The sequence below is a fragment of the Carya illinoinensis genome, chromosome 11, assembly GCF_018687715.1.
Source record: "Carya illinoinensis cultivar Pawnee chromosome 11, C.illinoinensisPawnee_v1, whole genome shotgun sequence".
NCBI lineage: Eukaryota > Viridiplantae > Streptophyta > Magnoliopsida > Fagales > Juglandaceae > Carya > Carya illinoinensis.
Genome location: NC_056762.1, coordinates 11,994,032 through 12,008,815, shown reverse-complemented (window position 1 = coordinate 12,008,815; position 14,784 = coordinate 11,994,032). Strand labels below are relative to the sequence as shown.

Here is a 14,784-nt window from a genome sequence, read left to right as displayed (position 1 = left end):
GGCCAAAAAGCTCAAATGGCAATAAAGCTTGATATGGAGAAAACCTTTGATTGGGTAGAATGAGATTTTTTATTCTAGGTAATGAAGCAAGTGGGATACAACTCAGGGCAAATAAATTTGATCAAAGAATGCATAACCACAACAACATTTTCCATCCTCATTAATGGTTTGCCCTGTGGATTCTTCAAAGCACGAAGAGGACTAAGGCAAGGACATCCAATCTTTCATTTCCTCTTTATTCTAGTTACTGAAGTGTTATCTAGAATTCTTTTAAAAGTGGAAGCAATGAAGAAAATAAAAGGGATAAAAATCAGTAGACACAGCCCACCAATCTCTCACCTTCTATTCGTAGATAACACGATCATATTTGCAAAAGCAATCACAGAAAGTGCTCAAGTAATCTCTGAAAGCCTAGCAAAATTCCAACAGTGGTTGGGACAAAAGATTAATATGCAAAAATCTACCATCTTCATGACAAGGAATGTAAACCCAGTCATAAAGTCAAAAATCCACTCATACAAAAACTCTTTAGAAAAAATGAAATATTTGGGCCTCCCAACATCCATTGGCAGAAACAAAAAAGAAAACTTTCAAGAATTATTAAACTGAGTGGAGAAAAAACTAGAAGGGTGGAAATTAAAACTAATTTCCCAAGCGAGCACCATCCCCACTTATTTCATATCTACTTTTCAGCTCCCCAAAACAGTGTGCAAGACATTAGATACGAAATTCAAAAATTTTTGGTGGAGTTTCACAAAAGAAAAGACCCATAACTTGACTCTCAAATCATGGAAATCAATATGCTAACCAAAAATCAACGGGGGTCTCGGAATAAGGCAAATGACAAACATGAACCAAGCACTACTCACAAAAAGAGGATGGAATATGAGTGAAAGCAAGAATGGTCTTTGGTACAATCTACTAGCTACAAAATATCTCAACAACTCATATTTTTGGCAAGCAACACAAAGAAAATCATACTCTTACTTATGAAAAGGAATCTTACAAACAAGAAATACTCAGAAAAAGGAGATGCCTACAGATCAACAATGGCCTCACGACTGATATTTGGGATGCACCTTGGATACCAATAGCAGAGAACTTCAGATCAAGACCACTACAAGATATGAATCAAGCCCACTCAAAACTTAAAGTTTCGGACATCATCACTGGCAACCCAAGACACTAGGACCTAGAGAAAATATAGAATTTATTTGAGCAAAAAAGCATCCACGAAATACAAAAAATTCCTCTACTGATCTTCTCTCAAAATCAAGACAAAATGATCTGAGCCTCATCCAAGAGTGGATAATTCACTGTTAAATCGACTTATTAAGTGATAGTAGAAGGACAAGAAATGAATCAACAGAATGAAGTCCAAAACCAAAACCTCTTCAAGTCAATCTGGAAACTGAAAATTCATGAAAGACACAAATTATTAATGTGGAAGCTGCTTTGGAACATCCTTCCAACAAAAACTCAAGTGAAAGAAGTTATATCAAGCTCAACTTCAGAAGTGTGTCCACTCTGCAATCAAGCTAAAGAATCCACACTTCATCTTTTTATCAATTGTCCCATAGTGAGAATACTATCGAGTCAAAGTTCATGGCCACTAAACTTAGGAAATTTGCTGATCCACTCAATTTTAGATTGGATAAGAATGATAATCTCTCCCAAGGAAGAACTAAGACTTCAAGACACAAAGATACACCTTTTTCAACTATTTGCAGTCATATCTCTAGACTTCATCTGGAAGAAACGAAACAACATTGTATACAATCAACTCATTTTCTCACTGGATACAGCCAAATCTCAACTGAGCCGCATTTATCTTAACTATTAAGAAGCCTGGAAAGGAAAAAAAAGTAAGAAAAATGGCAACCTCCACGCAGCAACTACCTCAGCTACTCATTTGATGCTGCAGTCAGAGATTCTTTCTCCACAATTTCTGTTCTTTGTAAAGATCACCACGGCAACATCCTACAAATTCAGACCAAAAAAGTATCCTCGACAAATCCTCTAATGGCTGAAGCATTGGAAACTCTCCTAGCCACAAACTTGGTGGCCTCATCTCAACACACTTGGGTAATTTTTGAAGGAGACTCTCAACAGGTTATCTCAGCTATAGAAGATTCCTCATCAGTAGTAAATTGGCAGATTTCTCCCATCATAAAAGACATCCAACACTTACTAGCTCTTCTTGAAAACTGAAAAATATTCAAGATCCATCGAACTGCAAATCGATGTGCGCACTTAGTGGTGCAATGTGCAGCAACCAATCTTATTTTTGGAAGCATGCCCCTAAATAGATCTTTTAGTTTTTTTCTATTTGATCCACCTTAAACTTTGTACCCCATAACATTTCTTATTATATATACTACAAGCTTGATTGGAAAATATATATATATATATATAGGAGAGATCTTGGGGTACACGTGAGGGAATAGGGATGTGAAGGGTGAGGGGCGTAGTGATAAAAAAAATAATAATAATAAAAGGAAGGAGAGTCAAATTGGAAAAAGGAAAGATGCTCTCCAAATCAGACTAATAGACCTCTGGGGGCATACAATGAAAATCCAGAGAAACAAAATGGACTCCGCGGCAGTGCATATGGGGAGAAAAAAAAATAAACTGGAGGTATCTCCTATTCTTTACAGCTATGTTTACGCTTTTGAGAATAGTGTAATTTCTATTTTTCTTTAATTTCTTTTTAATATTGCATTAATATTTATTTATGTTCAGATTTTGGAGTTTATTTTCACGAACAGCAAACTTGATTCATATTTTGGTAAAAAAAAACTGAATATCTTTTGTAATTTGTTTTAACAAAAATAAGTGATGATTTGGCTTGATTTTTTTTTTTTTAAAGAACGTACCTTAGAATATTTCTTCAAAAAAGATCATAATGATATTATATTCTATTATAATGTAATTGTTAAAGGAAAGTAAATTTTTAATTTTTCACACATACTTTTCAACGATGCTTTTAGTTTTAGTTGAGCTTAATTTGTTTGTTAAATTTTTTATAGGTATAACAAAATAGACAAAAGCTAGATGCATCTTACTAATAAATTTTCTACAACATATGTAGAAGGGTAAACCAATTTATTAGTATTGCACGTGGTCATGCAGAAAAACTGGGTAGGATCAAGTGTCTATGTGTTAAGTGTAAGAATGGGTATATTATAGGACCATAAATTTAGTGGAAGATCATATATTCATTAAAGGAATTGATAAGAATTACACGCAATAGGTATTTAATGGAGAAGATGAAATATGGAATAAAAATCAGGTTCGTGACAATGCTAATGGGAATGGCTAGGTAGAAAATGTTGACGATGTTGAAGAAATGTTAGATGGTGTTTACATGGGAAAATTTATGGATTCCAATGTAGGAGGGTCTTCCACTAGCCAAGGTTCCACAATGGCAAAATTGAGAAATAGAAATGTTGAACAGTTGTGGGAAGATTCGCAACGTCAATTTTATCTAGGTAATGTGAATTTTTCAAAATTGGCTTTTATTGTGAGGCTGCTCCATTTGAAGACAATTAATTATTGGAGTAATAAGTCAATTGACATGTTGATTAACATGTTGAGAAAGGCACTTCCCATTGGAGAGTCATTGCCAAAGTCATACCATTAGGCAAAACAATTGAGGTGAGATTTGGACTTTAATTATGATAAGATAGATGCATGCAAAAATGATTGTGTACTTTTTAAGAAAGAGCATGCTAGTAATCAAGAGTGTCCTATATGCAAAGAGATGAGACAAATTGACAATGACAAAAAAGACAAGACAATTCCTTGTAAGGTGTTACGATATTTTCCATTGAAGCCAAGGTTGCAAAGGTTATTTATGGAAAAAAGACAACTAAGGATATGAGATGGCACAGAGAAAAACGCATTTAGGATTTGAATAATTTGAGACATCCAACCAACTTTGTGGTTTGGAAAGAATTTGATAAATCGCATCAATGGTTTGCTTAAGAATCTCACAACGTTCGACTTGGATTGGCAGCATCTGGTTTTAATCTATTTGGTAACATGAGCACATCTCACAGCATGTGGCCGATGATACTTATGTCGTATAACCTACCTCCTTGAAAGTGTATGAAAGATCCATACTTTTTGATGACCTTACTTATTCCTGGACCTAGGGCACCCAGAAACGAAATTGATGTGTATTTGAGACCATTGATTGATGAGCTGAAGCAGTTGTGGGAAGAAGGTGTAGATGCATTTGATGCATCAGTATCATAAACGTTTTGACTACATACATCATTATTATGGATGATAAATGATTTTTCTGCATATGAAAACCTCTATGAATGGAGCACCAAAGGAAAATTAGCATATCCAATGTGTAATGGGGAGATAGAGTCTATGTGGTTGAAATCTGTGCAGAAGCATTGTTATATGGCTTATCGTCGCTTTTTGCAACATAGGATGAAAGGCTTATGGAACGAGAGAAATGCTACCGGATCATCACGGACTACCAGATTTATGCTCTATAACCTCATTGAAAATATATTCTGCAGTCTGTGATGATCTAGTAGCATTTCTCTCATTCCACAAGTCTTTCATTGTGATGTTTGCAGCATAGGATGAAAGACTTATGGAATGAGAGAAATGCTATTGGATCATCATGGACTACAGAATATATTTTCAATGAGGTTATAGGGCATAAATTTGGTAGTCTGTGATGATTTGGTAGCATTTCTCTCATTCCATAAATCTTTCATCCTATGTTGCAAAAAGCGACGATAAGCCATATAATAATGCTTCTGCTCATATTTCAACCACATAGATTTTGTCTCCTTATTTGACACTGGACATGCCATTTTCCTTTGGCGCTCCATCCAGAGAGGTTTCCATATGTAGGAAAATCATTTATTGTCAATAATAATATTGTATGTAATCGAAACGTTTATGATACCGATGCATCAAATGTATCTACACCTTCTTCCCACAATTGTTTCAACTCATCAATCAATGGTCTCAAATACACATCAATTTCTTTTCCGGGTGCCCTAGGTCCAGGAATAAGTAAGGTCATCATGAAGTATAAATCTTTCATACACTTCCAAGAAAGTAGGTTATATGACATAAGTATCACTGGCCACACACTATGATATGTACTCATGTTACCAAATGGATTAAAACCATATGTTGCCAATCCAAGTCGAACGTTATGAGATTCTTAAGTAAACCATTGATGCGATTTATCAAATTCTTTCCAAACTACAAAGTTGGTTGGATGTCTCAAATTATTCAAATCCTAAACTCGTTTTTCTCTATGTCATCTCATATCCTCAGTTGTCTTTTTTGACATAATAACCTTTGCAACCTTGGCTTCAATGGAAAATACAGCAACACCTTATGAGAAATTTTATTATCTTTTTTTCTCATTGTCAATCCATCACGACTCTTTTCATAAAGGACACTCCTGACTACTAGCATGTTCTTTCCAAAAAAGTACACAATCATTTTTGCATGCATGCATCTATCTTATCATAATTAAAGCCCAAACCTCGCCTCAATTGTTTTGCCTCATAGTATGACTTTGGCAACGTCTCTCCATCAGGAAGTGCCTTTTTCAACAATTCAATCAACATCTCAAATGACTTATTACTCCAATTATTAGTTGTCTTCAAATGGAGCAACCTCATAATAAAAGCCAATTTTGAAAAATTCATACAACCTGAATAAAGTTGACGGTGCGAATCTTTCCACAATTGTTCCAAATTTCTATTTCTCAATTCTGCCATTGTGGAACCTTGGCTATTGGAAGACCCTCCTACATTAGAATCCATAAATGCTCGCATGTAAACATTATCTAACATTTCTTCAACATCGTCAACATTTTCTGTCCAATCATTCTCATTAGCATTGTCACGAACCTGTTTTTTATTCGATGTTTCATCTTCTTTATGAAATATCTATTGCGTATAATTCTTATCAATTCTTTTAATGAATAGATGATCTTCCACCACATTTATAGTCCTATAATACCCATTCTTACACTTAACACATTGTAACACCCCCTTCCTATAGGTTAGGAGTGTCACGTGATTTTCATAAAATAAACCCGGCAAAAGATTTCTAATTTAATAAATTAAAAGAAAAACAATTAATGCCTAAAATTAAAAATTCAACTGCTCCATATAAGCCTAGCCCACCTGCTCGCACTGATCATCATCTTGACCTTGGTGGTTTAAAAACATAAAATAAACTAAACTGAGTCGAAAACTCAGTAAAAATCTATCACAACGTGAACATAATAAACATAAGACTTTTCATAAATTCTCATGTTGAGAACTAAAACATCATTGTTCATTCTAATACTTATACTATGCATGACTGACTTATATGAATTAACTTACTTATCTGATTTAATTGATAGATCTGACTGATTTAACTAATCTGATAAGCCAACACACTTAATCATGTGTGCGAAATTGTGCACCAACCCCACGTCCTGCTACAGCAAGGGAAGTCGCTGATAGTACTCTAGTGTAATATGGTAGACCACAGTTGAGTTTGTGCCTTGCACATCCACTTTGATCTGAACTGCATTTGTACCATACATCTAAATGGCCATCTGATTAACTAATTAATTTATCTTATCTTATATTGCACTTAAATTTAAGAAATAGCTTACGTGTTTTATGCGATATGAGATGCATGATATATATACTGATATAAATAATTGTAAAATTTCTAAATCTGAATATAATGCTGAATAACATGATCGTGTGCTATGTTGTGCCGAATGACATGCTTGCATGAGTGGTAAATAAAAATGGCTACCAAAACACTAGTTCATATAGTCTATATAAGTTAAACTGTGATGATCTTAATTTGTGATCAAATTACTTACCTCGTGACGCTGCTTTCTAAGTTCTCCTTCATAGCTCGACGTTACCTATATGAAGTATGAATCATCACTAAGGTTTCTAGAATAGCGTGTCGTAACATTTCCCTAAATTAATACATATTGTGGAGAATTATTTAATGCATATTATGTTTCATACAAAAGATATTAAATACTAATATCACAAAACTAATACAATACTAATAACACATTTCACTTTAAAAACATACTTTAGTGAAATAATCAAAGCTATATTCAACAAGTCGTAAAAATATAAATTCTTCAAATAGATTTACTTTCTTAAAATCAAAATAATTATTCAATGTTATAAGAAATCTACTAAGTACTAATATCATATAATTATTTAAACAATAATATCATATATAGTCTTTCAAGTATAATCTAGTAAATAATATATTTTTATCTAAATCAATAAACTAATAGTTGAAATATTTAGTTCATAAAATAAACTTAATAATACATAATATTAAAATTCTTATATTATTGTAATTTAACAATAAATTAACACTAATAAGATACTATAATTTAGTAGGAAATTATATTTGGTTTAAATCTATTAATAACACTGGAAGCTTGTTTAAAAAAATGTACTTAACAGACTCATCATGTTAAAAAAAATAAAAATAAACTAAACTCTATCTACTACTAAAAATTTATTGTAATAAAATAATAATTAAGAATGTAATCTGAACAACTATATATAATTTTCTATATTTAAAACAAGGTCAGAATGGAATAAGGCCACTTAAAAGAGTCCAATGCAAAAGAAAGTAAAGCCTACGAAAAGCTATTCAATCCACATCTGCTATGGCATAATTGTAATTAACTTAAGTTCTACCCTTATGTAAAATACTAGGGTTACTGATATATAAATGTCAAGATAAATGATATCTGCAGTCGTGGTTGTACAAGCAGCGTATAGTCTTTTTAAAAAAAATAAATTAATATAGAACCCACATGAAAAAAAAATTAACTTTTTAATTGTAGACTCCACTCTTTTTCAAAGCGATTGTGCGGTGTTTACAATTCCACGACTGTATGTAATATTGCTCAAATGTCAAATTACTCCGTAGCAAAGCACCCGGAAAAGAGAAAAAGGGGTTTGGGCGCAGCCTTACCCAGAAGAAGAAACAAGAAGCGGACGTTGAAGAAGAGAGAGTTGTTTCTTCTAATAAAACTAAATATTTAACAAATAAATCGAGCTCAACTAAAACTAAAAGCATCGTTGAAAAGTATTTGTGAAAAATTAAAAATTTACTATTCCTTAACAATTATATTATAATCTAAAAATCAATTTCATTATCATAGAATATAATATCGTTAACATCTCTTTTAAAGAAATATTTTAGGGTACGTTCTTTTTAAAAAAAAAAATAATAAAATCAAATCATCACTTTTATTTATTTAAACAAATGACAAAAGGTATTCGATTTGTTTTTATCAAAATATGAATCAAGTTCTCTGTTTATGAAAATAAATTCCAAAAATTAAACGTAAATAAATATTAATATATTATTTAAATTAATACTATTTTTAATAAAATTTATTTTTTAATAAATCACAATAAATTAATATATATATATTAATATATAACTGTACTTATAATTAAATTTTTTCTCTAAACATAACTGTAAAGAATTTGAGGTACCTCCAGTTTTTTTTTTTTTTCTTCCCCATATGCTCTGAGGCGGCGGCCTTTTTGCCTCTCTGGATTTCGTTGTGTGCTCACTGTGCTGCGCCCCGAGAGGTCTATTAGTCTCATTTGGAGAACATCTTTCATTTTCCAATTTGACTCTGCTTCCTTTTATTATTATTTTGTTTCCTTTTATCACATCACCCCTCGCGCTTCACGTCTCTATTCCCCTCACGTGCACCGTGCACCCCAAGATCTCTCCTATATATTTGGGTAGTTGGCGTACAAAGATGATCATAATTAGGCAACTAATTCCTGATCCTATCCATTTTATCACATTTTAATGAAAAATAATGATAAGACATGACTTAGTCAAAATTAATTTTCCGAGCAAATGTGACAAAATTAATGTACAACACAAGTGCTATGACAAAAAATATTAACAATATATGCTCGGAAAATTAATTACCGATCAAATAAATCATGTCACATTTAACTTAGTGATTGAGTGATTTTAAATATATTAATATATCTTTTTTATTTTTTAAAAATATTTAAATTTATTAAAAAATATGAACAAAAAATGACTAGTGATCACTTTGAGAGGTGCTACTCAGGCGGCTGAGTAACACTAGGGTGGCAATATGTCACACGACCCGTTAACCCAACACGAACACAACACGATAATAGCGGGTTAGGGTTTAGCCTTAATGGGTTCGGGTCAAAACGAATTGACCCGTTAAGACACGAATGCTTAACGGGTTGATAACGGGTTAACCCGTTTTGACCCGTTATAACCCGTTATGACACGTTAAGAAAGTTAAAGTTACAATTATACCCTTATATCTAAAAATAAAATTATTAAAATTTCAATTTCGATATTTTTATTATTTGGATTGTAGTTTTGGACTTATAATTAGTTTTATAATTTTTATAGATATTATAATTTTAACATTTATATAAAATTATGCTAAATTTAATCAGGTTAAAAAAGTTAATTTCAGGCCTATTCAACCCATTTATATAAATAGTTTAAAATGAGTTGTATTGTGTCGTATTAACCTATTTCGTAATATTTTCTTAATTTATTTGTTTACTTATAAAAAAAAACATATTTCATAATATTTATTAATGGGTCAAAACGGGTTGACACGACACGACCTGTTATGTTAATGGGTCGTGTTAGGGTTTGAGATTTTGACACGATAAGTTTAACGGGTTGGGTTATGGTTGACCTATATGACCCGTTAACACGATTTGATACGACACGAACACGACCCCGTTAACACGATTTGACACTCCTGTAACACCACTCTTTAAGAAAATATTAGCTTACAAAGTGTAATATCACAAGTAAAGGCATGTATGTACCACGTAACTTCCTCATGACATTAGATTACAAATTTTTGTAGTATAGCATGAATATAATGTATCATATCTAATCACATTAATTTTTGATATTTACTTTTATGAAGTTTCTTTCTAAATCTAGCACCTTATATAAAGATTTAACACATAATGGACATAATAAGCCGGACCCAATTGTTACAACTGATCACTATGTGAATCATGAATTTTCTAGATTTCTTAATTATATACCACATGGATCAATTTGCAATTAATTAGCACAAACCCCAAGAATTAACCTATATATACATACAATAATCTTTTTCTAAAATGATAATTAAATCTCTAACAATATATATAAACATTTAGAGTTTTGCTATGTACAAGCAAATTTGTGTACTATCAATGTTGTTGCCTTTATATTTAAAATTTAAATTGATATCGTTTTTATTAAAGTCTGACTTTTTGACCAATCACATTGGATGGATACACATATTAGTACACGTAATCATTTATAACCAGATTTTTCCAAACATTTATGTTATTTTGCAAAAATAACTTTTTAAAAAAAAAAAAAAACACAAATTAAGAGTGAAGAAGACCTAAAAGATAGGAGAAATATATAGTTTTATTAAAATGATTTCTAAACAAGTTCTACGTACTAGTACTTAATATGATAATTTATTTTATTCCTATATATGTAAATTAATACCTCAAGTACTTTAGTTTTCCCGATATTAGATCTGGTCACTTTATTTTGAGCCACCTGGTTTGTTGCACCTTTTTTTTCATAATTATTAATTTCCGTTAGTTACGTCTTCCAGCCTTCTCTCCATATTCGAGTTTGCACTTATCATTCCCTTAAAAAAAGAGAGTTTGCACTTATCATGCACGTTAGCTTTCATCGTTGCATTGTTGTGTATCTAGTGTATAGCCCAACGTGGAAAGCTTGCATTGATTCTCTTATTTCTTTGCTACCTTTATTCTTAATTAATAGAAGATATTTTATTTTAAGTAATAAAATTAAAACAATTCGGATATTATCATTCTTAATTGATTAAGATGATTCAAGATTATGAGAAAATCATGATTGAACCCATATCCATAATTCTATCTCTATCAATTGACATGAAGCAAGAATAATTAATCATTAAACACAAATAATTGAGGAAGAAATTACATCTCATAATAATAAGATTTTATCTGCAACCTTAATTAAAAATTTAGATAGACATGTTCATGAAAATAAATTTAAAAATTTAAACATAAATAAATATTAAAATAATATTTAAAATAATTAATTGATAAAAAAAATAACACTTACAGTGCTTCTAGAACGTAAAGCTAGCAACAAAACTAAAAGAGAAACTCCAATTTTTCTCAATTCTCCTTCACTGTACAATATATGTGTGTAGTAGTTTTCTTCCTTACCATTTTTACGTTGTGCGGCGCACCCCCCTTATAAAGTACGTACACACCTTTTTTATATGTTACCCTTACGTCCCTTTAAATGATAGTATAGCTTTGGTTGTTAAAAGTTATATCGGCCACAAATTTAAAGTTTTTTTTTTATTGAAAATAAAACTTTAGCTATGAGTCTTATATCCTCGCTAAAACATTACCTTTTCGAAGATAAATTGAGCGGCAAAAAGTCAATTATTAGACTATAATTAACCAAAAATTATAATCTCGCTCTCTCTCTCCAGAATAGAGTTCTCTCTAACACTTTGATAGTGTCTTTTGCTTTTCCTTCATCTACCCCTCTCATTCTTCTTCTCATCTCTTCTAGTATTGAAAATTATGGAAGAACTGATCTCACAGACTGAAGCACTCTCTTGGGAGAGCTTGAATTTATCTCCTGAAAAAGATAAGATAAACGATGATCCTGATCTAGCCCTCATTGGTAGAATAGTGGCTCTCAGACCCTTGAATAGAATTTCAATGCATGCAACAATCAAGGCAGCATGGTCATTCCTCAGCAGTTTCCACATAGAGGATCTAGATGCCAATATGTTCCTCTTCACTTTCCACAATGCCAGTGATAAAAGCAGAATTTTGAACCAAGCCCCATGGAATTTCAAAGGACACCTCCTCATCCTCAAAAGCTGCCCTGCAAATGCTACTTGGAAAGAGATCAGCCTTGAGTCCTCACCCTTTCACGTTCAAATCCATGGTCTGACAAGATATCACATGACAGAGCAAGTTGCTTTCAAAATAGGAAGCGCTCTAGGTAATTTTATTTCAGTGGATGTTGATCCTCTCTTTGGTCTAGCTTCAAAAAAATTTATCAGGATTAAAGTGGAGATTGATATCTCCAAACCACTGAAACAAGGTCTCTGGGAACCAAGAGATTTTAATCCAGACACATGGGTTTCTTTTAAGTACGAAAGGCTCTCTGATTTCTGTTATGCATGTGGGAGAATAGGACATTCTCAGATTTTCTGTAAATTCCTTACTGAAACTCCAGAACATATGCCATTTGGGCCTTGGTTGAGAGCAGAATCTCCTTTATTCATGACTGTACAACCGCCACACAACAGTCAGGACCAACAATTGTTTTCTTCTTTTGGCTCATCGGCTTTGTACTTGCCACTTCCATATTCAGTTGAAGATAACACAGAAGCCACAAAAGCAAATTCTCTGTCAGGATCAAGAAAAGGGAAAGAAGTACTGGAAACTGAAAACTTTTCAATTAGAGGTAATTCATATGTCAGAGGAATTTCACAGAACAATAAGGACTTGGATCAAAGGAAACCTCAGATCTGTTTTGGGAAGAAAAATCCAGTGAAGAGCCCAATCAGAGTAAATAGCCCTTATGAATTAATTTCCTTTCCTCCTCTCTCGGAAAGTCAACCCAAAATACCAACAGAGGTTGGCAGTCTCCTTACTCCCAGGCAATCAGAACAGCAAAGGAAGTGCCTCCAAGAAATCGTTTTCCGTCAATATACCTCCGCCCCTTGCGGTGATCCATCAGAAGCAGGAATTCTTGACAAGCCGAAATGCAAAAACACTGTGGACTACAGTAGTCACCTTATACAGGAATTGAAAGCTCCCTCACCAACCGAAAGTCCACCCCTTCAATACTCATCAATGCAACAGCCACCTAATCTCTCCACATCAATCCATCGGGCATCACTTCAGAACAAGGCTTTTGTACCTTTTTATCCATGCAATAAACTGATGCAGTTCGGTCAAGGGGATTGGATAACCGGCTGGTTGAAGACAAGTGAAGAATCTTTGAAGCAACCGAACAAGCATAGTAGAGAGTTAGTCAATGAGGGCAATCGAGTAGTAGATGAAGCATTAAAAGAACTGGGCCCACCGAAGGATAAAGGGAAAGGTATTTGTCTGGAAAGTGAACCTATAGGATCCGGAAATGACTTCCACGTAGCCAATGCAACCAATGCATTCTCACTATCGGGTCCCTCTCCCTTTGAACCGAAGCAACCTGGACATAAATCTTTGGGCCCCCCTTACAACTTGTTCAATCCGATTGGTCAAAGGCCCAAGGTACCAAATTATTCTCCTTCTTTTGTTTACAAGCCTGTCCAACTCAAGGCCAATTTCAACCCTCTTTCTAGCACACACTCTGTCTCTGAGAAGCCGACAGAACAAAAAATTTTTTTCAGTCCTCTAGGAAAAGCCACTCTCTCTCATCCTGGAACTCAGTTTGTTTTAACTCCCAAAATAGAGATAGAAGCTCCACACAAGAGATTGGCTCCCATTAGTTCTTCTGACTCCTCATTTCATCTGAGATCTAAGTCCAAAAAAATATCAGAGCATGGTACACCAAATTCTGGGCTCAAAATCACAGACATTGATGAAGAAGAGAAAAAAGTAGCTGATTCACTCCTCGCCATCAAATCCAAGTCACATGGGAAAGCAAAAAAAGGAAATGATGAAACAAAGAACAAACCCTACAGCAGAGTCACAAGGCAGACACTCCCACAGAAACAGTTCAAGAAAGCTGACGAAGCGGGCTCTACCATGCCTCCAGTGGATCCATGAAGACGTTGGTATGGAATTGCAGGGGTCTAGCCCGCCCCAAAGCAATTAGAAGTATAAGGGCCTTTATAAAAAAATATAACCCTGATATAATCTTTTTGTCGGAAACCATGTCGATAAACGACAGAACCCCTACTATTGTAAATAGTCTAGGTTTCCACCATTTTGTAGCAGCCACTGCCTCGGGGAAAAAAGGTGGCCTTTTGTTATTATGGCGACCGGGTGTTGATATTGAACCGGTCAATGTTAATAGTAATGCTATTTCAGCTTTGGTTTACTCTGACCCTCCTAATCATCCTTGGTTAGTTTCTTTTGTTTATGCACCGGCTCAATGGAAACAAAAAGCTAGTTTCTGGAATCATTTGAACTCTATTCACAATTCTTTCACTGGTCCTTGGCTTTGCATTGGTGATTTTAATGATTTACAAAACCAGCCCGACAAGAGTGGTGGTAGACCAGTAACATCTTCTTCTATTGGGGGTTTACAAAATCTGATGGACTCGTGTGGTCTTATTGACATTGGCTTCTCGGGACCCTCATTCACATGGTCAAATAACAGAACAGGGAGAGCGTTAATCAGAGAAAGAATCGATCGAGGTATAGCAAACGCTCAATGGCGATTACTATTTCCAGAAGCTACTATTCAACACATATCTTCTGCAGCCTCAGACCACAATCCCCTCTTGCTGAATACGACAAAGATAATGAAAAAACCCTCCTCTTTCAAATTTGAAGAATTCTGGATCAGAGAGCCACTTAGCAATATTATCATCGAAGAAGCCTGGAAGAAGCAATTCTATGGAAATCCATCTTTTATTCTATGCAGGAAAATCAAGGAAACAAAGATGGCGCTCAAATTCTAGAACAAGAACCACTTCGGGAAAATCCAAACAAATATTCAACA

The 14,784-nt window shown here is 33.7% G+C and overlaps 1 protein-coding gene across 1 annotated transcript; it reads left to right on the top strand.

Moving 5' to 3' along the window:
* The first annotated feature begins 13,990 nt into the window (after positions 1 to 13,990).
* On the top strand, positions 13,991 to 14,743 carry LOC122282211. Its single transcript, XM_043094162.1, has one exon. The coding sequence runs from the start codon at positions 13,991 to 13,993 to the stop codon at positions 14,741 to 14,743; it is 753 nt and encodes a 250-aa protein (XP_042950096.1).
* Positions 14,744 to 14,784: the final 41 nt, after the last annotated feature.